The sequence below is a fragment of the Parastagonospora nodorum genome, assembly GCF_000146915.1.
Source record: "Parastagonospora nodorum SN15 chromosome Unknown scaffold_1, whole genome shotgun sequence".
Taxonomy (NCBI): Eukaryota; Fungi; Ascomycota; class Dothideomycetes; order Pleosporales; family Phaeosphaeriaceae; genus Parastagonospora; species Parastagonospora nodorum.
The window spans coordinates 357243-381238 of NW_001884549.1; the positions used below are offsets into that span (position 1 = coordinate 357243).

The window sequence follows — 23996 nt, forward strand, 5'->3', positions numbered from 1 at the left end:
TTGATGAAGGTACCAGCGCCAAGTACGCCTGCTGCAATGCGAGGTCAGAACACCACACTGCGGTTCTAGCCTGCGCGCGATCAGCAGCGTGGTGGAAACCGCCGGTGATGTGCCTCAGGGGTCGCCCCGGAGTGATCGTCAAAGGGGCGCAGCGGTGGACCGTGCGCCGGGTAGACTAGGCCATGGTGGGTTTCACGATACACAAGTGCTCGTGGTCGAAACAAAGCGACTTATGGGCCTCTATCGAAAATAAAACAGAGTTTATTGGCAAGCAGGGTCACGGGAGGTCTTGGGAAACTAATGGCGTGATATTCTGGGTGGGATTCGATGGGTTCGTTGCTTTACATCTAGCACCTGCAGTTAGAGGGGACTGAGGCACTTAGTCGCAGCGGAGACTTCCTGCATAGCGTCGTAGCCATACAACCAGCCTTGCACTTCAGGGCAGGTAGATCGACTTGGGAACGGGGCTTCGACTTGTCCACTCTGCAGCATGCCCAGCATCAACTCGTCCCTAGCTTCCTGCTCCGGCCCATCGCGCAAATGGAAGTCTTTCCTCTGCTTGAACGTCTCGCTCGCAATGCTCTCACTGCGCGCTTTCCTTAGATCCTCGAATAGCTTCAAGGTCCGTGGTAGCTGCGATCTATTCCTGAAGCCGTGGTCAGGGGACAGCACGAGTCCGAGCACCGCACCATCTTCGATGCTAGAGTTTGCACCCTGCGCAAGGTACGGAAGCATCGGATGGCACGAGTCACCGATGAGGACGAGGTTAGACTGCGCGTTGATCCATGAGTCTAGAGGAGATCGGTGCATCAGTTTCCATTTATCGACGGTCGAGACGCAGGAGAGGAGTTGAGTCAGGCTGTGTCGTTGTGTTAGCGTGGTGTGATTCATGGTGTGAAGGAACACTATCGTACGCTGGGTCCCAGGCGGAGAATATCTCCCGCAATTCGCCGATGTTGCCTTCGCTGCGGGAAACTCCTTCGTCCAAGTCGTCCGGCGTGACGAGCGCGACGTTGTACATTGTCCCGCCTCGCAGGCTGAATGCTACGGCTTGGGAGTCAGGTCCTGCCCAGTACCGACATGACTGCTGTTGTACCATTTCGCGCAGATTTTGATCTTGAATCTGCTCAATGTTCAACACGATACGGTAGGCCAAGTCGCCCGTAGGTTGTGGTGGATCGTGGTTTCCAAGGAGTGTAGATCGACACATTGACCATAGTCCGTCGGCACCGAGTACTAGATCTGCAATGTATCCCTGCCCGGCAGCTGTAATCACGGTTGCTTCGTCGCCGGGGTGTGCACCGCAGTCTATCCTGATGACTCTCGCATTGAGCACCAGATTGACGCCCAGCTCCTGAGCACGCTTGGCGAGAGCTTGTTGCAAGTCCACACGGTGGCAGTCGGAAAAAGGCGCGCCATACTTGCGTCGCATGTTTTGACTAAAGTTGTCTTCATGCGCAAGGATTTTGCCTTTGTAGTTGAGCACTGTCATCGCAGTGACTTCACAGACTTTGTCTTTGATGGTGTCGTAGACGCCCCATCGTTGCAGGAGTTTGGTGGAGTTCGGCGTGAGTTGGAGGCCAGCACCGACCTGACATCGTTAGCATTCAAATCGCGTTCGAATGTGCTATTGAGCGATACCTCTGCGAGTTCTTTTGTGCTTTCCAGAACGGTGACAGAGTGGCCGGAGAGGGCGCACTGGACTGCGGCGGAGAGCCCTGATAGCCCGGCTCCAATAATGACAATGTCCAGTTCATCAGCCATGGCAATTTTTCATAGATAAATCAGGAACAGGTCTATTTCCGAAGTTGTTCACAGTTTGGACATGAATATGGCTGTGCAACAATGTAAATAGCTTGAAAGGGTACATATCGTCCGTTATCGGCAGTTGTTGCTCAGCACGCGTCCTGTCAGCGAGGCGTCAGCACTAAATAAGACAGCTCATCCCGGCCATTTGCAAAGTTTTACCCATGGAAGTTTACTTCAATCTGGCTGACGTGGTGCGGGGACAAGTTTTCGGGGTAGGAATGCGGTACCTGCATCACGAATGTACCCCACCATGCAACTCGCGCTGCGGGATTACATCATTCTCACTCACACAAAACAACGTCTAGTTTTAGAAATGAAAGGGGCTTGCAGTGCGAACATTTTCTTACTTGACACTCCTCACAACTCATATCCTGTCTTCTTGACCGCACGCTGATAGCTGTCCGTCTTCTTGCACGCTTCCAACCACTTATTGATGTTCGGCCACTCTTTACCTAGCGTACCCAAATCCCTCGCAAGGATAAATTGCGCCGAAAATTGCATCATGATATCTGCAGCCGTGACATGATCGCCGCAGAGAAATTGGCCTGGAGAAAGCGAGAGCTCAGTCTCGAGCCACGACATGTCGTTCTGCACATTGACGGCCATACGTTCCTCCGCTGCTTCGAGGGCTCCTTCGGGCACGTCTTTGACGTTCCACCTCGCATATAGAATGGCCAGGGCGTGCAGCGCGAAGGTTGCTTCCGACGCATGAATCCACTGACGGACTTTGACGCGCTGAGCCGGATCTGTAGGAAGTAATTTCCCTTCTTTATCGTATGTCTCGCACAGGTAACTACAAGATATAAGTCAGCAAGACTATTGATTCTGTTAAAAGTGTCAAAAACCTACTCATTGATTGCACCACTCTCGCCAATCGTCAGCTTGCCATCTTTGATGGTCGGGAACTTTCCAAGCGGGTTTCCCGACGCAAGCTTGAAGTCTTCTGGTGCTTTCTGGTTCACACGGTCGGAGAAGACAAGCTCGTAGTCCAGACCAAGCTCCTCGAGTAGCCAGGCAGTGCGGATGCAGCGCGAGGCTTGCAGGAAGTAAAGTGTGATCGGCGGCATGGTGAGTATCAGAATATCGACAACGGGTATGCTTCTATGGATGCAATTTCTGGTATGCAGGTGTCAATGAGAACTAGTTCCGCAGAGAGGCCGGCGAAATGTTGATTTAAAGTTCTTCGACCTGACATGGACTACGAAGATAAAGCGTGGCGTCATAGCGGACGTGATTCCGTGGAAGAAGGGGTTCGCCGATTCCAAAACCTCTCGGTAGTAGGGACCAATCACGAGTTGTTACCCTCAATGTTCTGGAAGCTATTGGTAGCTGCCCGGGGCGGGGTCCGTACGTGCGAGACTGTTCTTGTCAAGTGTGCTTGATGCTCGAGAACCATGGTACCCAGATGAACCTGACCCCAGGAGATAACAGATCCACGCAGTAGCTGCGCGGCGGCGTGTAAGATCAGCAAGTCTAGGCGAAGCGCGCATAGGGGTCAAACAAAAGTTAGGAATGTAGTTGCACCTTCCAAAGTTACCGCTTTGTGTCCTTGGAGTTGACTGTATCGAGGGTAGTGTAAATCGACCCGTTCACTGGTTCGGACACGACAGGCAGCATCTCCTCATCGCGACTGCTCCTCTGCAACCCACGTGGACCTTGCACTTAGGGGCGCTCTCGATCTCTCCACGTGAAACATCTACGTTGTTCTGACTCTTTCGTGATGTGCAGTCTCCAAAGTGCAATGCAAACTCAGCTGACTCGCTTCAATGACGCAGCCTCGGCTCAAAAATCACCCCACACTACACTTGTCGAGGATAGAGTACGCCCGAAAGGACAGCATCTACTTCGTACGTTTCACATATCGCAGCAAACAAACCATTTTATGCATTACATCATTTGACCACATTCCGTAAACATGGCGCCAACTGATAAGCCGATTCTGTTTCACTATCCGCCGTCAATCTACTCTCATCGCGTCCTATGGTATCTCTGGCTTCGTGGCATCGCGTATGATGAGTGCGTCCAGCCTCCGGTAATGCCGCGTCCAGATCTTGCTTCGATCGGCGTGGGTTACCGCAAGATTCCTATCCTGGCGATTGGGAAAGACGTCTACTGTGATTCGCGCCTCATCATCTCTAAGCTCGAGGAGTTGTATTCTGGCAGCACTCTGACGCCTTCTACCCCGGGTGAAGCAGGAATACGGAAGCTATTCGAGAATCTCTCGGTTGATGGTGGGGTCTTCGCGAATGTGGTAAGGCTGATGCCATATTGGAGCGACTCGGGACTGCTGCAGAACAAGGTCTTCCTTGACGATCGACAGAAGTTGTCGGGTGGGAGGCGCATGACAAAAGAGGCTATGGAGGCTGGCCGGCCGGATGGCTTGCAGAATATTCGCAATGTTTTCGATCTGTTCGAAAGCACGTTCCTCGCTGACGGCCGGGAATGGATCCTAGGCACGAACGAGCCGACTGTTGCAGACATTGACGCGGTGTGGCCGTTTGAGTGGATGATCGTTGATCCGTATATGAAAGAGTGCTTGCCTCAGCAGAACTTCAATGATCGAATATACCCGAAAGTATATGCGTGGGTCAGGCGTTTCATGGATCTCGTGGCAGAGAAAAAGCAGGCGTATGCTATGCCTACAACGCTTGATGGCGAAGCTATGGCCAGTCAGACTCTGAGCGCCTCTTCGCCTGCCGATGATATTGGCTTCATCAACGATGACCCACTAGACTTCAAACAAGGTGATGAGGTCCAGATATTTCCCTCAGACTACGGACAGATGGGCGTCAGCGTTGGTAAGCTTGTCGGTCTGAGTACAAACGAGGTTGTCATCGAGAACGACAAAGGTCTGCACCTGCATTTCCCGCGATGGAACTTTAGTATCAAGAAGGTCTCTACTAGCATCGCAAGAGCCCCATCTACTATCAGCGAAGCACAAGCGATCCCCAAGATGCGTCTCATCTACCACCATCAGTCACCATACACGCGAAAAGCTTTTATGCTTGCCCACGAACTCGGTCTGGCAAAACACATCACGCTACAGAAGGTTGTAGTATGTCCCGTACCAATTGCCGGCTGGAGCGACAACAACGACGACGTGTCCGTGTTCAACCCCATGACCAAAATTCCGTGCCTAGTTCCGGACAATGTACCAGACGGTATCTACGACTCCAGAATCATCTGCGAGTACCTGGAGCACATGGCATCCGTCACACGAACAAAAGACGCGCAATACTGGCAGTTGCACACACTTCACGCGTGCGCAGACGGCATAATGGACGCCGCCATACTCATCACGTACGAAGTACGCATCCGCAAGGAACGCAACCTGTACTTTGACGAGTGGGTCGAAGGCCAGAAGCAGAAGATTGTCCGTGGCTTGGATAGACTGCAAGTTGCAGCCAAGGACGGCATATTACCGGACCCAAGTGCAGCACCAGCAACGGCGGATGAGGTGGCTGTCGCCGTGGCTACCGCTATGACGGGCAATATGGGTCATCTGGGAATTGACTGGAGCAAGGGCAGGCCGCAGTTGGAGGCATGGATGAAGAAGTGGGAGAGTCGGCCGAGTTTTGTGGCGACGCCGCCGTTAAAGGAGTGGGGCACCAGTGTGGATATTAAGACTGCCTCGAAGATGTAGCTTACATGCTTGCGACCGCAGTTGCAGCAGGCTGGTTAACAGATGTAACGTTTTGTCAACGCTCGAGGGTTGTAGCACCAATAGCAGCGCACTGCACACTTCCAATACCCTATTCATGTCGCAAGTTCTTGGTTCACTCCACATTCCGGTTGTTGATATCCAGAGTGACTTTTGACGCCTCAGCGGCACCATTCAAGCCAAGCGATGTCGAGCATGACTTCCCGTAAGTGGCGTAAGGCGTCCCGCGCGGACGAAGGACAGGCCCGCCATATCTAACTCTATGCAGTCTTTTCAAGCATGATCATTGGCGCAGAGTCGCACGGGGTGTAAGTGTCTTGCGGGGTAGAAGTTGGTCCATTCGTCGTTATGGAGATCCAACACGCTCCTTGTCCAGTACGGGCAGGTATTAACACCGAGTAGCGATCTAAGACGCGGATTTGATGCTTTCTAGGTCTTTTGTGGGAAAGATGTGCATTATACTTGGTTTCGTGGAAGATGGCTGGGTCTTATGTGGGCTCGTAGGTCGTACGTTGGTAGGCGATGGAACCACATAATTGGTGCGATTTTGTAACTTTGACAGACGAAGGCACTGCCTTGCAGCCCCAAAGTGCAGCAATGTACTCTTGGTATGGAGTAGTACAGGAACTCGGGGCAAGATAGTACGAAAAGACTGCAGTAATGCCAGTGCGGCAAAAGTTTGTCTATATAAGATCCATCGACCAGCGCGTTGGATACCACCGTCATCACTGAGCATCTCATCTTAACCTAATCCCAAGTAAACACTCGTGTCAGATATCTTCAATCAGTCACAATGAGATTCATCGCCCCTCTCTTCACGACCTTCGCTCTCATGAGCACCGCTTTTACAGCTCCGACTGGTATTTTACCTTCTTAGATCCCATCCAAATCCCAGTATTAACGGCCAGTTGCAGAATCCACCACCATCGAGGTCCGCGACTCGCAAACCAATGCCATCGTTGAAGGCCTGGTACGTTTCAGTTACTACCTTGTACTCTGCGAGAGACGAGGAGGCTAACAGCGCAACTAGGCAATCGACAAGAGACAAGTCTGCTACTGTTACGGAGGAACATGCACACCCGGCTGCCACGACAAAGTGAAGAGGCAAGTGTGCTACTGCTACGGAGGAGTCTGTACGCCAGGCTGTCATTAAATAGAATATGAGCGGCATAGATATTCAAGTGACTTTTTAAAGCTACAAACATCCGCAAATCTCATTAATGAATAAGAAGCTACAGTCTACTTGTAGATCCCGCGCACGCGAGAGAGTTTGAAATGTGACGAGAAGGCTGTTGTGTATACAGTCCAAGGATTGACCTATGTATAGTGATAGAGGATCGCAAGAATAATACAGATGCCTAATTCCAAAACTTCTGAAACGCACTTAGAAAGAACAGAATGAAATGCTGGGCTTTCATATCAACAAGAGCATTATTTCAACTCTGACATGCAGCGCAAGCTTAATAAGCCTAGTCTCATTCCAGCAAGCAGCTCAAAGCGCTCAGAGAAGGTCTGGGAGTACCTTGTTCGGCCAGTCGAGCCAGTCTGACCAATACGTGCCAAGAAACCGTGTGATCTCAGAAATGAGCATCTGACCAGCATTGCGTACGAGCCATATGTGACGTCTTCGATGAAGGAGAACTGCGTAGTGGCAAAGAATGATGAGTGCCTCGGGGTTTCGTTTTATAAGAAGTTTAGTGAAAACGCCTGACAGCAAGGTAGGCCATGCCCAAACCACGCCAGGGTCACTCTCGGGAGATGTCTTTCCTATCGAGGATGTAGACCGATAAACGAGCTGTAGACTCTCCACAGCTTCACGGCATGCTTGCTCGGATTCTGGTCCCATATCAGCGTCGTTAACCAGGACATGCAGTCGGTCAGCGACGAAAGTGGCTTGCTCATTAGATTGTAAAGAGGCAGATTCTAATGCGCGTTCCGCATGACGAAGCGGAGACGAAATGTTAGAGTGCAACAGCAACTGCCATGATTCGCTAGTAACGGCACGCACGCCCCTGTGAAGATCCAGATACATGACGAACCTGTCCAAGAATCCACCTGCATCCGTTTCCGAGGCTGTGACTGCTTCCTCAAGGGTATGAAGGCTGAGAAGGGTCGAGAATAGCAGCATAGGTGCACAACTATCAATCGTGATTTCGGGCAAGACATCATTAAACCGACTTAATGCCTCGGTTTGGAGGGCCGTGGCTTCCTCGTGATAATGACTCGCTTGGGCAGTCCTTATATGGCTCAAGTGCAGGGCAGAAATCGCCAGTATTTGATACATGGCATACGGAGCAGAGAGCGCAATAGGCACAATAGCATGGAAACGCTTATAATCAGTACTCCCTCCCTCGTAAAGGCTCGGACCTGTGTCGAGGAGGAACTGGCTGAAAAGCTCCATATGATGAATGTTGACAGGTGAACACAACGCGCCACATTGCACCGATGGTGGTGTTGTGGAATCTGGGCCAGGAATAGAGGTTATGGATAGCGATGGCGTCGAAACGTTAGACAACAGGCCTAAGGAGACCAGCGTAGGTGGGACGGTCACAGGTGTTGTGACAGTTGAGTCGGCAGCGGTGGATGAGGACGAACGGGGAATTGGGGCAGAGGATGATCGAGTCGTGCTTGACGACGAAGACTGATAAATGCAGGTCCGAGAAACGGTCAAGCAATTGGTGCAATTGGGACGGGCCTCATCGCACTGAAGGAAAAACGTACAGGTACGTTAGCGACTACTACCAATGGGCAGATTGAGGATGAGAAACAGGGCAGGTTGCGTACCTTGACATGGCGACGTTTACACTCTTCGCATCCAAGCCTAGACTTCTTGTGCGGCCTGCGCAAGGCCCTGCGAGGCGGCATGGCGACCGTCAACCGTGTCGCCGGCAGTCGCTGGCTCTGCGACGAATAGCAAGAAAAGTACGGCGTATACGCAATGGCAAATGAGCGAAAACAAGGAGAAAAGTGAGCTGGAGAACCGAGGAAGACGAGAGCCAGAGAGAGGCCTTTTACGAATACGACGATCGAGGCCTCGGTTGAGCGCTTGTTCATCTTGGCGATCGTTTCATCCAATTATAAGTCGAGCGAGGGCCCTTAGGTCCAATAGGAGATAGTGGTGGCGCTATCTTCGTTGCCGTATAATTTTAGAATTTTAGATACGACGTATACGCAGATTCAACAACACGCAACTCAACTAATCGCCAACTTAAGTTAATTTCCCAACGCCGAATCTCCTTCACGGCAGGGATCTAACCTTATGCAATGATCCACTGGGAGATCTAATGTCTAGCACAAGGTATGCTTGCGAGCCACAATGGGTCACATATTTTACCTACATTGAGGTCGCAATACGTCGTATTCTTAATACGTCTTGTTATGTGTACGCGCAACGATCAGCGCGTATACGTTCCACTTTCTGAAGTTGACCAGCAGACTTCGTACAGGATCAATGGGAGGCACACTGCTAGGGTTTGGCCAAATTAATAATTCAGATAGGATACTAGATACGATTCGCATCCCTTGGCACCTTTGATATAAAGATGCAGACTTGCAGATTTCTTATCTAGTGTCTCTTCGCCTATTCTTTGAACTGACGTGTTCACCTTTTATCATTCCTGTTTGGCAAAATGAACGTCTCTTCGATCCCAGCTTCAGTATGTGCTGAAAGCGCAATCCCGTATCCTATGGTGTTCGGTGCTGAGATCCTAAACCTCTCAGCCAATCTTGTCCAAAACTACTCTCAAGAATTATCCGACCAGTACTTATTCGACAGTCCTCCTATCAGTGTGAGGAACATTGACTACTGCAACATCACTGTCACATATACACATCCCGGTCAGAACGACACAATCAACGTTGAGAAATGGCTCCCAATGAAGAACTGGAATGGACGTCTCCAGGCAGTTGGAGGTGGCGGCTGGCTGGCTGGTCGGTTCGACGTATCATATGCTGCTATGGCTAGAGCTCTTGGAAACGGCTATGTTGCAACCACTACCGACGCGGGTATCGGTATGAGCTATAAACCAGATCTGTGGGCTCTCAACAGTCCAGGAAATGTAGATCTGTATGCTCTCCAAAATTTTGCTTCCGTCTCTTTAAAGGATCAGGTACGTACAAAAAGACTTCGAGCTGTAATGGCCATCGCTAATCCCCCATTCTAGGCTATCGTTGCGAAAGAACTCATCAAGGAATTCTACGGCCAGCCTGCGGAGTACTCATATTGGTCAGGTTGTTCACAAGGTGGTCGTCAAGGAATGATGCTTGCCCAGCGCTATCCAGAGGCGTATGATGGCATTGCTGCCTCGGCTCCAGCTCTCAACTGGGCCCGTCTCATACCTGCGCTTGCGTGGCCACAGGTCATGATGGAAGTCCTTGGGCAATTTCCTCCGAAATGCGAATTAGACGCGCTTACAGCTGGTGCCATTGCAACTTGCGATTCCCAAGATGATGTCACCGATGGCATCATTAGTGATCCAGATGCCTGCTCCTTCGATCCCTTTTCCATGGTTGGCAAAATTGTCAATTGCAACAACGAAACTACCACGATTAGTAACGCAGCAGCTACCATCGCCAACCTCACCTGGACGGGGCCCCGAAAAGCCAGTGGGGATTTTCTTTTTTACGGTGTCGATTACCAGTCTCGACTTACCAGCTTTGGAGATCCAAGCTCCATTGAATCTCCGGGCCTAGCGATGACAACTTGTAATTCGAATGAAACTTGTGTAGGAATGCCTACTGGACTCGGAGAAGCCTGGCTGAAATTCATGGTCAAGAAGGATCCTGATTGGGACTTTTCTAAGATCGCCTCGGTCGAGGAATACGCGCGCCTGTTTAAGGCTTCCGTGCAGGAGTTTGAATCGATCATTGGAACGTTTGATACCGACCTCTCTACATTTCGCGACGCGGGTGGCAAAATGATTACTTTTCATGGCATGGTGAGTTACAACTCCAGAATCTCCTCTTTTATATCTTTAGAGTCTGTCGCGCACACATTACTTTCATGCTGACTTGAATGACGATGAAGGCCGACACCGTCATTCCCAGACAAGGAACCAACGAATACTACACTCGTGCCACGGAGCAGACGCCGGACATCAAGGACTTCTTCCGCTACTTTGAAGTCCCAGGATTAGGGCACTGTAATGGTGGAGTGGGAGGACAGCCAACAGCAACTTTCCAAGCACTGGTCGACTGGGTGGAGAAAGGCGTCCGTCCAGACACGCTGCCGATTAACTTCAAGGACACAAATGGGACGCAGTACGAGAGGATATTGTGCCCTTACCCAGAAAAAACACGTCTTGTGTCCGCCGACCTGGATACGACAAAAGCGGAGTCTTACAAATGCGCTTTGTAAGAGTACGCAACTTCCATGGTATACTCTTTAGACATCCTGACACTGTAGATCTGATCCGTACTGTTCCTGGCAGTACGCACTATGTCAGCCTGGCAACTCCGTTCACACGATACACTATGAACTGCATCTCACTTCATTTCTCGTCACCTACTTAGTCATCTGCTTGTGTATCTAATCGCTCTCTAGAGCTGTATCAATACAAGAACATCCTACCTCTTTCATGTCCGCACTGTCCTCCCACATCCTCCAGTTATCAACCTGGTATCCCTGCACAAGGTTTCAATACCCGAACAAGATTGTTCACTCTTTTGATTGTCATACCGGTTTTATATGTTGTCCCTGCAATCCTCTTGTTGCTGCGCAACTGCTGTCGTCGCAACACTTTGAGACCATTTCTCCTCTATTAAGGCCACACTTGACATGAGACAAGTTTGTTACTGCTATAGAGGAACATGCACACCCGGCTGCTAGGCCAAGGTAAAGTGGCAGGTGTGCTACTTCAAAGGAGGATTCTATGCACTAGGCTGTCATCATAGAGACAATTTAAATGACACGAGTTTAAGCAATCTTTGCAAGCTGCGAATGTCCAGAAGTTTCAGCAAAGAATAAATCAGCAAATATCCTCAACTTCCACTTCGGCTCCATCTCTCGGCCCAAGCTCACTTCTCAACGTCCGACCAAAAAGCTCCTTCAGCATCTCAAAGCACACACCGGTCAATGCCGCGTCATATCGTCCCTTACTCAGCTCATCCCTGATGAACGCATGCTGGGCCCACGCGTGCTCATAGAAGCTGAACGTCACGCCCGCCTCGTGCAGCGTCTTGCGGATCAGATCGCGCCCCTCGGGAGGGACGTGGTTGTCCAGTTTGCCGAAGATCATGACGAGTTCGCCTTTGATGTCGCGGGCGCGGGAGAGGCTGTTGTCGGATTTCCCAGCGCCGAGAGTGCGCGAGTGGATGTCGGTTGCGAAGTAGCAGATGGCGGAGGAGATGCGTGGGTCAAGGGCACAGCGATAGGCAAGATGCCCGCCTAGACACATTCCTGAGGGATGTCAGCATGTAAAGGATATGATAAGGATGCGAATTGGAGAGAAAGGAAAGGGTGAGTACCGGTGGCGCCAACACGTCCATTACACGTCTCCAATGCCAGTAACGTATCGATACTCAACGTTGCATCTTCATCGTATGCTTCAACCGTCTTTGTGATTTTCCACTCATTTCCCTTGTCGGTTCCTGGACCATCGTATGCGAGCGCTTCAGGGCCCGTGAATTCATGGTACGAAGACGGTGCGGCGACAATGTATCCTTGGGAAGCAATTTGTCTGGCGAAGCGGGCGACGGGGCCAGTCACTGGAGATTTGTGAGTATGTATTCAGGGTAGTGGATGAGTTCAAAAAAAAAAGAGAGCAGACGCAAGGTAACATGACAGGCTATCCCAAATACATGTAGAGAACCGAAGTACGAAAACGGGAATAGTGTAGCTTTGACTTGTCCTAAAAGAAACAGAATCAAGCCCATCTCGAGCATCTCACCTTGATAGATTTCACTAAACACGACGACGCCAGGAAACTTGGCCTTCGGATAATTTGGAATACTTGGATGGAAGAGGAAGATCCCTAGAAAGTTAGCTTGCCTTGTTCTTTCGAAGTATTCCAATGTGCTCACTCATATCACCACCCGCCTTTGTAGGCACATCCTTATGCGTCTCTGTGATGAGCATCTTGTGTTCTATGGTATTTACTAACTTTGGGAGCTTTGGTGTTTTGGGAAGCTCTGGGAGGAAGGTGGGGGTGGAGGGGCAATTGATAGCTTGAATGCACGGTCCACTTATCGAGCAACAACTACACTCCCTAGAATCTTAACTTTTAATGGTGCTTGCGTGGAAAGCATCTATCACATTGAGAGGCCTACATCACGCGTGGCACATGAAGCAAAGTTGGAATTGTATCATCATTATTGGTCACTATCCTAGACACCCGGTTCAGGGTATCAAAGCAACCGTCCTCCCATCCCCAATGCTCCTGCTCTTTTCGCAACATTCCGCGATGCAGACATAGCACCATGGTACTGGTATCACGGTAAATGCTCCTCATTATCGCCATCGCAAATGCTTTTAGATAACTTTTGATCGTTGCGGACATGCCAGTGTAGTCTGTACGCCTGGCAAATGCGCACATGTCGTATGCCCTACCTCGTAAACGACTTGCCTCAAGTCTCAATGCGCTGGTAGAACAGTATGTATGCCACCTTGTTGTCCCTGACGTTCTCCTTGGGCATCGGCGTCCTCTTGCCCGCGGAGTTGGGTGTTGCTGTACCGTTGACGATGCCAGCCCATTTCTTCGGATTTTCTTTCTTTTCTGTGCCATTCACTTGGCTCCACGCTCCCTTGTCTGCCTCTTCTTCTTCCATGTCGATTTGAGCGAAAAAGTTCTTGCTCTTGCCGGCATCATTCTTGTGTTGCTCCAGCGCAGCAGCGAGTACCTTCGGGTCTTCCTCAGCACCTCCCTCGGCCACATCTTCTGCGCGAATACGGCGAAGAGTGGTATCATCCATGCGGATCCACTCATTACCTTCTTGTCGACGGAGGTCGACTGTGTAGTGCCCACCACTTGCATTCTTGCCATGGTGGTAGACGACGGAAATCAGCCTGTAGCGTGGGAATGCGCCATGGGTCATGTAGCTGTTTCGCTTGTGTGGCGGAAACACCTCCTTTGGAATCTCGAGCTCCAATGGGTATCCGACCTTCTTCCATATCTTTTGCGGTCCTTGTGCGTCGTAGTGGAATCGCTTCAGGTGGAGTATTAGGACAGGAGGAAGCGACTCAATGTGCACTTGCTTGGTCGAAGCACGAGCGCCTCGAACAGCGCCATCGAGCGTCTCCAAACGGGTCAAGTTCTTCAGGGCGTCCGAGATGTTGTTGATGTTCGGTTCACCGATGTCCAATTGGAGAGGCTGATATGGTTCAAGGGTCACAGAGGCCTTCTCTCCAGGTTTCTTGTATTCGGAACGCAATTTGCCGCCAAAGATCTTGGTAATAGGCGTTTCGAACTCAATCGCGCCAGAAGATTGGGTGTTGGCTGACTTCTGCTTTGCACCGACTTCCATCCACCCGCCATCAACTGACTCCGATTGTTCTGCAGAAGGCGATGTTACTCCGTTTGATACCTGATTTTGCTTGTCACTCTTGATGATGTGTGCAGCTTCATCGTGTAGCCCGGCAAGCAGGAAACCCAGAAATTCCTCAGCATCCTCTTGCTGTCCTCGCTTCATGTTATCGAATCGAGGCAGGCGTCGGATGACGTCGTAGACATACTCCGGTGTGAGTGGGTCGCCATATTGCTCGAGCTCCTTGTCTTTCAGACGAAGGCGGAGCTTCTCAACGGTAGCAGCAGAGTCGATGAGCTTGAAGTCTCGCATAAACATGATTCTAAAAAAATTAGCACAATGCACAGCGGATAGGTGAAAACACTCACAAAGCGTCGACGAGAGGGGTCTCGGACTTGAAGCTATGCACAGCGCGCTTCGCGACCTGGTCGAGGAAGTCGTAAAATGGCACGCAGAAGAGAAGGACTTGAAGAATCTGGGCAAGCGTTAGCTGGTTGTAATTGCTAGAAAGAAGGCAGCCGCTTACAGAATTCATATAACACAGATTGCCCGTATTTACAAGGCCACGGGGCTCAAGAAAAGTAACCTTCTTCTCCGAGTCGACAGAAAAAGACGCGAGAACATCGGCTAAAGTGTTGCTGCGAGGAGCTACGGGACCGTTCGTAGCAGCTACGCCGTTGGTGGCAGGAGGTGCTGATGCTACTGCCGCGGGTTGGGCGGCAGCAGGAGCATTCTTCGCCCTCAACAGCTCGGCCCATGACTTTGGTGCAGATGGCTTGGGCGGTGATGCCTTGGGTGTCGCCTCGGCCTCAACATCTGCCGAAGTGTCCTCGGTCTTGGGCGCTGGTGACTTGACCGATTTCTGGGTGGTAGAAGTTGCACTGGGTGCCTTTGCCGACTTGATAGGAATAAGCGGGATGGCAGGAATAGTAGCAGTGCGTGCGTGCTTCGCAACCGGAGCTGTTGGTGGCGCTTGCTGAGACACAGCAGAAGGGGTTGTAACATGCGCCAGGTCGACTTCGGAAGGAGGGTGGGATGTGGATGGAGTATCAACTTCTGCATCGGAAGGGAGTGCGGCGGTGGAAGCCAGCGACTCGGTCGGCTCTTCAGTCGGTGTCTGGTCGCCGTCATCAACTTCTCCGGTAGACTCCGCGACATCGTCCTCGACCGCCTGCTCACGAGAGGGAAGAGCGAGGCCCTCCTCCTCAGCAGCTACGGGCGCCCGCCTCCGTCTCCGTCGTCCCGCAGCACGCGGGGGAAAGGGGCCAGGAACAGAAAGCCAGGGAAGTGGCGGGTAGAAGGACTTGCGAACGGTCGTTTGAACAGGCGTCGGAGGCGTGCCCTGGGCAGGCTTCGACTCAACTACCGGAGGGGGCGTGTCTACCGTGTTGTTCGTCGGAGGTGTTGTAAGCAGACATATAAGTCTGAGAGTGTGCTGACGGTGTCGACGGTGCCGGCTGGGGCGTGTGCATGCGCTGGACTGGCGGCGTATGAGAGTGCACAATGGGCGGTGTTTGCCCCATTGCGCGGTTAACCGGGGGGATGGGCATGTGGGGATGCGAAGAGACGACCACGGGCGACGCGTGAGGCTGGAACTGGCGCGGCGGCATCACGTACTGTGCCTGTGGCTGATGGTAAGGGTTCCATTGTGGCATCTGCTGCATGTGCTGTGGATAGCCGTAGGGGGGGCCATAGTGCTGGGGGTGGTGGTACTGCGCATATGGGTTATGGTGCACCGGCGAGTGTGTCTGTGGGCGGGATGTGGTGGTAGTACGGGATGCTCCTGCCTGCGTCCCTGGTGCATGGCGGATCGCCGAAGGCGGGCCATGAGGGCCGGGCATCATGATGAGCGGGCGGCAGTGTTGCCTTCACAGTCGGTCGCCGGCCAGAGAGACCAAGCGGCCAACGTGTGAGGCAACGGAAAGGGCAAGAAGAAGGCGAGCTGCTGGGTATCCAGTATCACGTTCGGACGTGATGGGCGCGGGCGCGGGCGCAGTGCGGGAAGGCGCGCAGTTGATAATTATTGCTGGGGTGCGGATGGAGGTCGCGCGACGAGGGCTTGCGGCGGAGGGCGACTACTACAGGTAGCGGGGCAGTTGGCGGAGCGCGGGGTCATTGTATCAGCACGACATGAGCGCAGCAGAGCCTGCCCGCGGGAAGGAGCGCGAGGTGTGCGTGAAAGGGGGAGATGTGGTGGGCGGCGTGGTAATCAATGTCAAATGGAAAGAGTTCGAAGGTCGCGAGCAGCTCTCGGATCTCCCAAACTGCGTCTGTGCGGCGGCCCGGTCAGAGCGTCAGAGACTCCCACTGAGTTTGACACGCGGTACTCGGAGCAGAGAAACACGCCCTTTGGTGCAGGTGACGTGGGGCTGCTTGCAAAGTGCGCAGATGTTTAGTCGTTGATGTCGAATCGCAGCCCAGAATCCTTTGCAGAAGCTGCACCGGCTACGCTTGCTGCATTCGCAAACGTCGTTGCGCACACGTGACTTCGTCCGTCCGATGTCATCTATCCGGCCGCCACTCTCTGACTCCATCTCCCTAAGTCACCCTTTGGGGGACCCAGACACTACACCAAACCAATCAGTCGTGAACCGCCGTGAACCTTTCCTTCATTCTCCTCCCCTCCCGCGCGACGCTCTCCATCTCGCCCTCGCTTTGACGACAGCAGTATCAAGCGCTCTAGAGCGTCATCGTCATCGTCGCGCACCCATCGTGGACCCTTGATTGGGCAACACGATGTCCTCCAACCCCCCGCCAGTCGCGTCTTCTTCGAAAGCTTCTGCATCCTCTGGCCCCACCTCTCCCTCGCAGAACCAGCCCCTCACCCTCAACACCGTCAACTTCTTTGGCCAGCAGCGGGGTAGCTCCGGAACAGGGGCCTCGAGTCGCGCTTCTCCCACGCCTCGGAATAACCAGCAGGGCAAGAAGCAGCACAAGGGCTCCAAGCGCTTCAGGGCGACCGACGAGGATGCTATTGTTGAGTCAGTAAGTACTGAGCGCGCATAGTAGTGTGACGAGTGGCTGACAGGAGTACATAGCTCGCCATGCGTCCATTCAACAACCGCAAGGGACAGACGTCCATCACTCACCTGATGAACTTCAGTCTGCCGCCACGGCCTCAGAACCACCAATCGCACGGCTATGGCAGGAACAACCGCCGGAATCCGACTTGGGGTCTGGGTTCGGGCTATCATGCCGTAGACAAGGCGCGCTACGTGCATGCCAACTACCGCTTTATTGTCGACCCGCGTGGCGACTATCGCGCCCAGAGCGTTGATGCTGACATCCACCTGGACTGGAATAATGTCCTGCAGATCTTGGCGTCCGAACTTTCGCAAGAGGCTTCCTGTCCCATCTGCCTCGGGACTCCGGTAGCCCCGAGGATGGCCAGATGTGGTCACATATTCTGCTTGCCTTGCCTTATTCGCTACATGCATTCTGAGGACGATGGCAAGGCTCCCGAGAAAAGAGCGCGTTCAAAGAAGTGCCCCCTGTGCTTTGACACAGTCTACATTACCGAAACTCGTCCTGTCCGGTGGTACATTGGGCAGGAGGGCGAGCCGCCGCGGGAAGGCGGCGACGTTGTCCTTCGCTTGGTGGTGCGACCAGCTGGAAGCACGCTGGCCATGCCGCGTGATGGGGCAGATGCGCTGGGCAAGGACGAAGATATACCCTGGCACTTCGCCGCTGAAGTTATGGACTATGCGCGCGTCATGCGCGGTGGAGAAGACTACATGATGGAGCAGTTTGACCAGGAGATTGCAAGACTGCAGCAGCAAGAGAAGGAAGACGAAGTTATGTTCGGCGAAGACAACATTGAATGGATGCGCAAGGCCGTGCGGAGCATACGGGAGTCGAAAGAGAAGACCAAAGGTATTGGCAACCCTCCCGAGATGCCTACCAAGCCTACAGAGCCCAAGATCAAGCGTGCACCCATTGTGTTCAACGAAGATTCCGCTGCAGTGCCGGAGATGTACAGCATCCAGAATGCTACCAAGTCTGGACAGGACTTTACGTCGCCTGCTCCATCATCAGAAGCTGCGCCTGCTCCAGGTCAGCAACGGACTATGTCAATGTCGTCTCACTCCTCAAGGACTAGCATACCGGCCACGCTCGCTGAGATCCGGAATCGACAACAGCACGAACACCACAACACGCCATCGGAGTATTTCTTTTATCAAGCATTGTTCCATTACTACCTTTCGCCGCTCGACATTCGCATCCTCAAAGCCGCCTTTGGCAATTTCGCTTCATTCCCAGCAACCATCCTGCCCAGGGTCGAGCATGTCTCGACTGGTCATGTCGTTGATGACGAGCTACGAAAGCGGACCAAGTACTTGGCACATCTCCCATATGGCTGCGAAGTAGGTTTCCTAGAATGCGACTGGACCGATACTGTCTCGCCCGAAGTCTTGGAAAAGTTTAAACCCGAGATTGAGCGGCGGAGGAAAAAACATACGGAGAAGGATAATCGAGAAGAAAAAGCACGGTTACGAGCCGAAAAGGCAGAGTATGCCGAGTTTGCATCAGGGCGTAGGAAGCGTCCAAGCATCTCTGAGAGGTTCTCAGCGGACGACTTCCAGCCGCTGCAGCCTAGTAGTGTCTCAGATGCGCATGGTGTTGATGGCGATCTCAACTCGACTTCACCGCCGTGGCCGACCAGGCGTGGCGAGGGCTTCGCCTCCCTAGCTTCCCCATCGACCAGCCCGTCTGCCCCGCGCACTGTCTGGGGCACTGCAGCTATTGCAGCTGCATCGCCATCGATGGGACCACAGATAGATAATGACGCTGATGATGGATGGCTACAGGGCTGGGAGAAGGACTTGCTCCAAGAGGACGATGTCATCGCCCAGGTGCAAGCCATGTCTTTAGGTGATGAGGAAGCGCCTAAGAAGCAGGCCGGTGGCAAGAAGAAGAAGGGCAAGAAGATCACGCTGATGAGCACGAATGTCAGACGAGGCGCATGATTTGCATTGTACATAATATCAATCCAACCCACCGTACCGAGTAGCACTGCGCGAAAAGTCATGAAGCAAGCCAACTCTTCAGATCGAAGTCTTGTGACCAGTTTACGTCTTTGTGAACGCCTTACGCCGCCGTGGTTCCATGTCCATGTGTGCGCCAAAATCTCGTCGCCAAAATTCCCCAATGTTTATTTCCCCAACCCGCATATACAACCTCCTACGCTCCTCAAGTCATGCATGCCCCACACGACGTATTCGCCCCCATTCCCACCGCGGGCCCCGAGTCCCTCATACCGCCAACGTCCCGTCCTCCCCTCGGCGGCTCACCTCCACCCGGGCCTCTACGTCCCCTGCCGTGCATGCCCGCCTGGTACTCTGACCGCGCGCCGGTTTGTGTGGAGTTGGCGGGTGGGAGGGTTTGGTTAGCAGGTCGGAATGGCGAGTTGCGCGCGGCAGTGTATGAGTCGAGACTGAAGAGGGTAGTGAAGTAGAGGGCGAAGAAGGATGTTAGGGTGCTTGTGAGGGAGGTGAGGGGGGATTTACTGCATGGTGTTAGTGTGAGGGGAGGAATGCAGGGGACGCTTAGACGTACGGTGGTGCTTCCATAGTGAGTTGCGCAAGTATATCTTCTCCTATACTCTTTGCATATGAGTTTGTTAAAGCGGCGTATAGGAGGGAAGGTCAAGTTAAAGTAAAGGCGCAGACGACTTTGGAGTTTGCTGCGCCGTGTCGCGGTTGCCTAATCCTGGTCGCCAGACAAGGATGCTGAGCGGGCGCTAATGCAGGACGCGCATGACTCGTGCGATTTGCGATTGAACATCGCGGAATTTTCTCTCACCTGTCTGCCTTTACCTAAGCTACCTTTACCTTGATATTAGCGGGCACCTGACTTCAGCGCATATGTCTACTCCGCCCTAATCGCTACACCTATCTCATTATAACTAATCTTTGACTTTAAAATTATCGCTCCTCAGAACAGAGACTGAATCACGAACGCGATGGCGAAAGATGGCGATAGCACTGTCGTGAACACCAAGCTAAGGACGAAGAACAGCGCTGGTGAGGAGACAGGCGTAGGAAGCAAAGTAAGTTAAAACAGTGTATTACTAAGAATAAATGTAGAGGCAATGTCTCTCTACATATTTAATAAGAAGAGGCTGTATAGCTGTAAGGCTAGACTACTTCAGTAACTATATGCTCTAAGGCACTTTAAACACATTTACCTATCTGCGCATACTTTTCTATTAAACAGTGTATATAAGGCTATAGAGCTAATATAAAGGCAGAAGCGCAAGGCATCAACTGTCGTCATCCACCAGAATCAAAATGGCGAGAGCAGCAGCAGCCCTATGAAGAAGAGGAGGGCAAACGAAGACAAAGAAGAAGAAGAAATCGACACATCACGACCCACTGCAGTCTTCACCCCAAAAGGGGCCCGCGACTGGACAGTCAGCATCGCATTGCCCGGTAGCTGGCTCAACAACGCCAAGAAGCCCGATCACAAGACTGCTCAAGTCGGTCGGATTGCGCGTGCTGCAGCTGTATTCTGCGTCGACGAGATTGTGGTTTTCGACGATGATCCAGTCAACGTCCCTAGCGTAGTGGCTCCGAAGTACATGCGCAAGAAGGGGAAGCAGCTGTCTAAGCAAGAAGTCATGGACTCTATTCTGGAAGAGGATGAGCCCTGGCAGAACCCGGATCAGTTTCTCTACCATGTACTGTCATATGCAGAATGCCCGCCTCATCTCCGCATGAAGCTCTTCCCTCGCCACAAGAACCTGGAGCAAGCAGGCATGCTGCCTAGCATGGATATGCCACATCACCTTAGAAGTCATGAGTGGTGCCAGTATCGTGAGGGCATGGTCATCGGCCCAGCTCCAGCACCTGCACCGACACAGAAGGGCAAGAAAAGTCAAGATACTCTAGACTACGCCTACGTAGAGGTTGGCCTGCCTTACCCCATCCGCGTACCCATTCCTGCAGGATCACCGGTCGAAGAAGGCATGCGCACCACCGTGCGGTTCAGCAACCCAGACCCACTAGCATCATGGCCCAACATGTCAAAGTCTGACTGTGATTCCATCGATGCTATCGCCTGCGCGAACAGCCTTCCGCGTGAAGAAGGTGGTTACTACTGGGGTTACACTGTACGCCGCGCCCCCTCGCTTTCATCAGTATTCTCAGAATGCGAGTATCCTTCCGGCTACGACTACACGATTGGAACCTCCGAACGCGGTATACCAATACACTCTATCCTGCCCGACAACGCTTCCTCCTCGCATAACAAAGTCCTGGAGCCCTTCAAACACCTTTTGCTCGTGTTCGGTGGCGTTGCAGGCATCGAGCCAGCTGTAGCGAACGATCCGGAGCTTGTGGCGAAAGGATTGGGCAAGAAGAACGCGGATACACTGTTTGACAAGTGGGTCAATCTTGTGCCCGGTCAGGGCAGTCGGACTATTCGCACGGAGGAGGCGGTGGAGTTTGGGCTTTGTAGTGTCAAGCCGTGGGTGGATTCGATGTACGATGTCTAGGGGCCTTTGGTGCGGATTCGAGAAGAAGAAGAGGGTTTATCAAGCGGCAAAAGCCCATGGGTGCTTTACTGGCCTTGCGGAAGTTGGTTATGGGAAAGGCGGTTGAGCTGCGCTAGTCTAGTTCTGAAGATGAGATCGAAGAGACCACGACAGCTTATCATTCTCGCGGCTCTAGATGAAGATGAAGCACTTCAATTTCGAGATGTTCGCGATTCGGGTACGAGCACATTGTGTACTCCAGCAAGTGATCTTAGCAAGACGATAATGCAATTTCTTCGACAACATCTATGCCCATCAATTTTGCTTAGCGATTCAAAGCAATGACATTCCTGGTCACATATCCCATATTCGCGGTGATCGTTAGGTATGTATCATTACACTATTAATGCTACTTAGGTATCGCATGTGACGGGTATACTATCATGCGCCCCTTCCATGGCATCCAAAGCACACGCTTCGAATGTGGCATCATGGCTTGATATACATGTCTCAGACCGGATCATGGCCACCCAAGCATATTGCCTCGTGCCTACGGAGGCTTCCAAGGATAACGATATTGGCCTTCTGGCCCATAGCGGACATACGTATCAAAATCTCTTCGGTTGAGCAATCAGCACCATGTCAAACGTAATCTCGAAGAACACATCAGGTATCTCACAACTCCTTCCTGGCGCGCTCAGCCTGGTTGCGCAGGTTGGGCGCAGTGGAGCTTCCGCCGCTCTGCTGGTTCTGCTCCATATCAGCAGCCCAGAGTGCTGCACCCACAGTGTTCGTGAAGGAGAAGAAGATGCCGGCAATGGGGACAAGCTCCAGCAAGACGGCTGGGACACCGAAGCTACTTGCATTTTAGCCGACTTGAAGCGGAACGTAGTGTGGAAGAGACTAACCTGGCATATGCAGCGCGACGCTTCTCGACAAACTGGTCCTTCTCCTGCTTCTTCATCTGCTTGAGCTGGAAGTACCGCGCATGTGCAGTGGGGCCAAACTTGCGGCCCTGGAGAATGACGAACAGCACTGTCCCAACAATCGGGATGAAGTTCAGCGGCAAGTACATGAAGTAGCGGACAATAGCCGCCGGGGTGAACTTGGCGAAGGGCTTGGAGACAAGCTTGCCCAACTTCGCAACGGGGTCGCCTCCAGACTTGACCTGGCGCTCATTCTCGACCAGGGAGTGTAGATTGCGACACAAAAGCGTACCATCGAACGTGTCGATGAGCGCGTCATCGATCAGGAAGTTCTTGCTCAGCACGGAGAAGATGGTTGAGGCTTCACTGAGCACGAGCAGAACGGTTGTGAAGATGGCAAGCGGACCATTGAAGATGGTGAGCATCGCCGCCTGCGGGACATATGTGACGGCGAACATGAAGACGGTCACGCCCAATCCAAGCGAGATGGTCGGGACCAGCTTGGCCGCGAGAGGTCGCCATAGTGTGCGGTTTGCGCAGAAGTAGTAGATGCCCTGTTAATGAAGTTAGTGGGGTCTTCCATGTTTGAGCTCGGAGCCGCATGCCTTGAACGGGTATAGATACGCGGCTGAGCGGATCGCATCCTGAGCGAGAGCTTTGGCCTGATCAAAGTCCTCCTTCGCGACCTCTTTCACTTTGTTGGAAACTCTCTCAGACATGGTGACGACGGATGATTCGGGCCGAATTGAAGATCGTAGGAGTTGGGTAAGGATAGGTCAGTCGTGATAGACGGTGGAACGCACATGTGTTGGAGGGGTGGTAAGTTTGCTACGACGTCATCGGCGGCCCAAGCTCACTTGTCATGGCAAAGTCACATTTTAATGCAATCTCGCGACAGCACGAGCAAGCAAGGGAGATCTGAGCACGCAATCGACACAGACCGCCAATTGATCCTCCGGGGAGACGTCCCGGGACCTGAAACCTGGCAGTTGGCGACGTTGCGATGAATTCTAGAACGAAAAGTTCAAGAAAAGTTGCAAGGGTACGTCACGAATCGTCATTCACACTGCGACAGCATGGCAGAGCACTTGATGGCAATTTCAAGGAACCAAGACCCAAATGTGCATGGGAACCACTTAGAGGCAAATCATCCACCTATCCAGATACGATCAGACATGCATTTCTAAGGCGCTGCATCCGACGTACTATGCGTTTCCGAACCAACGCATTCTAGACCTGCAGGTGAACTCACATCAGCCGTCAGCACCGCCACAGATGGCTGTGTTCAGCAGGGATCCTCAATTGATCTCGATGATCAATCATGCACGGCCACGCAAGAATCTGATAAAAAACGGAGCAAAGCAGGATCTGAGGTCACAATTAAGCTGTGCTTTCCCCACATTTCCATGCACATTATCGAGAAAATGACGCAGCGCGATCCACGTGCGGTTCCCCGCTGGCGCCTAAATTGGACTGTAAGCTAGCTTTGGCACCTTAACCTTACTGTAAACAGGGTCTGTGGCGGCGGGAGCAGCCAATGCGTGTGGCTGCTACAACCATACCCTAAGAAATGCCAGGGCTTGGATGATCAAAAGGGAAGAAGAACCGAGTTCTGGCCGCAGAGCTTGTCTCACCGTAGAGCTTGCACCTCTTTGAGTGACTATGA

General features: G+C 52.5%; 12 protein-coding genes across 12 annotated transcripts; 5 read left to right on the forward strand and 7 right to left on the reverse strand.

Annotated features, from left to right (window-relative positions):
- Positions 1–360: 360 nt before the first annotated feature.
- Positions 361–1764, reverse strand: SNOG_00149 (hypothetical protein; the record flags this gene model as incomplete). Its single annotated transcript, XM_001790792.1, has 3 exons — positions 361–791; positions 907–1591; positions 1642–1764. 3 exons carry the CDS (start codon positions 1762–1764, stop codon positions 361–363), a joined length of 1239 nt encoding a protein of 412 aa, XP_001790844.1.
- A 402-nt stretch (positions 1765–2166) lies between these two features.
- On the reverse strand, positions 2167–2876 carry SNOG_00150 (hypothetical protein; the record flags this gene model as incomplete). The annotated part of the gene is made up of 2 exons (XM_001790793.1): positions 2167–2555; positions 2672–2876. The coding sequence occupies 2 exons, from the start codon at positions 2874–2876 to the stop codon at positions 2167–2169; spliced, it is 594 nt and encodes a 197-aa protein (XP_001790845.1).
- Positions 2877–3724: 848 nt separating this feature from the next.
- On the forward strand, positions 3725–5452 carry SNOG_00151 (hypothetical protein; the record flags this gene model as incomplete). Its single annotated transcript, XM_001790794.1, has 1 exon — positions 3725–5452. One exon carries the CDS (start codon positions 3725–3727, stop codon positions 5450–5452), a length of 1728 nt encoding a protein of 575 aa, XP_001790846.1.
- Positions 5453–6263: 811 nt separating this feature from the next.
- On the forward strand, positions 6264–6570 carry SNOG_00152 (hypothetical protein; the record flags this gene model as incomplete). The annotated part of the gene is made up of 3 exons (XM_001790795.1): positions 6264–6330; positions 6385–6440; positions 6538–6570. 3 exons carry the CDS (start codon positions 6264–6266, stop codon positions 6568–6570), a joined length of 156 nt encoding a protein of 51 aa, XP_001790847.1.
- Positions 6571–6971: 401 nt separating this feature from the next.
- On the reverse strand, positions 6972–8524 carry SNOG_00153 (hypothetical protein; the record flags this gene model as incomplete). The annotated part of the gene is made up of 2 exons (XM_001790796.1): positions 6972–8111; positions 8255–8524. The coding sequence occupies 2 exons, from the start codon at positions 8522–8524 to the stop codon at positions 6972–6974; spliced, it is 1410 nt and encodes a 469-aa protein (XP_001790848.1).
- Positions 8525–9099: 575 nt separating this feature from the next.
- On the forward strand, positions 9100–10826 carry SNOG_00154 (hypothetical protein; the record flags this gene model as incomplete). The annotated part of the gene is made up of 4 exons (XM_001790797.1): positions 9100–9481; positions 9650–10075; positions 10199–10407; positions 10497–10826. 4 exons carry the CDS (start codon positions 9100–9102, stop codon positions 10824–10826), a joined length of 1347 nt encoding a protein of 448 aa, XP_001790849.1.
- Positions 10827–11436: 610 nt separating this feature from the next.
- SNOG_00155 (hypothetical protein) lies at positions 11437–12545 on the reverse strand (the record flags this gene model as incomplete). The annotated part of the gene is made up of 4 exons (XM_001790798.1): positions 11437–11855; positions 11936–12175; positions 12358–12441; positions 12491–12545. 4 exons carry the CDS (start codon positions 12543–12545, stop codon positions 11437–11439), a joined length of 798 nt encoding a protein of 265 aa, XP_001790850.1.
- Positions 12546–13032: 487 nt separating this feature from the next.
- On the reverse strand, positions 13033–15774 carry SNOG_00156 (hypothetical protein; the record flags this gene model as incomplete). Its single annotated transcript, XM_001790799.1, has 4 exons — positions 13033–14252; positions 14299–14405; positions 14490–15292; positions 15315–15774. The coding sequence occupies 4 exons, from the start codon at positions 15772–15774 to the stop codon at positions 13034–13036; spliced, it is 2589 nt and encodes an 862-aa protein (XP_001790851.1). The 3' UTR covers position 13033.
- Positions 15775–16666: 892 nt separating this feature from the next.
- SNOG_00157 (hypothetical protein) lies at positions 16667–18897 on the forward strand (the record flags this gene model as incomplete). Its single annotated transcript, XM_001790800.1, has 2 exons — positions 16667–16915; positions 16969–18897. The coding sequence occupies 2 exons, from the start codon at positions 16667–16669 to the stop codon at positions 18895–18897; spliced, it is 2178 nt and encodes a 725-aa protein (XP_001790852.1).
- A 223-nt stretch (positions 18898–19120) lies between these two features.
- SNOG_00158 (hypothetical protein) lies at positions 19121–19500 on the reverse strand (the record flags this gene model as incomplete). Its single annotated transcript, XM_001790801.1, has 2 exons — positions 19121–19436; positions 19487–19500. 2 exons carry the CDS (start codon positions 19498–19500, stop codon positions 19121–19123), a joined length of 330 nt encoding a protein of 109 aa, XP_001790853.1.
- Positions 19501–19892: 392 nt separating this feature from the next.
- On the forward strand, positions 19893–21425 carry SNOG_00159 (hypothetical protein; the record flags this gene model as incomplete). The annotated part of the gene is made up of 2 exons (XM_001790802.1): positions 19893–19979; positions 20181–21425. 2 exons carry the CDS (start codon positions 19893–19895, stop codon positions 21423–21425), a joined length of 1332 nt encoding a protein of 443 aa, XP_001790854.1.
- Positions 21426–21779: 354 nt separating this feature from the next.
- Positions 21780–23049, reverse strand: SNOG_00160 (hypothetical protein; the record flags this gene model as incomplete). Its single annotated transcript, XM_001790803.1, has 3 exons — positions 21780–22260; positions 22313–22884; positions 22936–23049. The coding sequence occupies 3 exons, from the start codon at positions 23047–23049 to the stop codon at positions 22080–22082; spliced, it is 867 nt and encodes a 288-aa protein (XP_001790855.1). The 3' UTR covers positions 21780–22079.
- Positions 23050–23996: the final 947 nt, after the last annotated feature.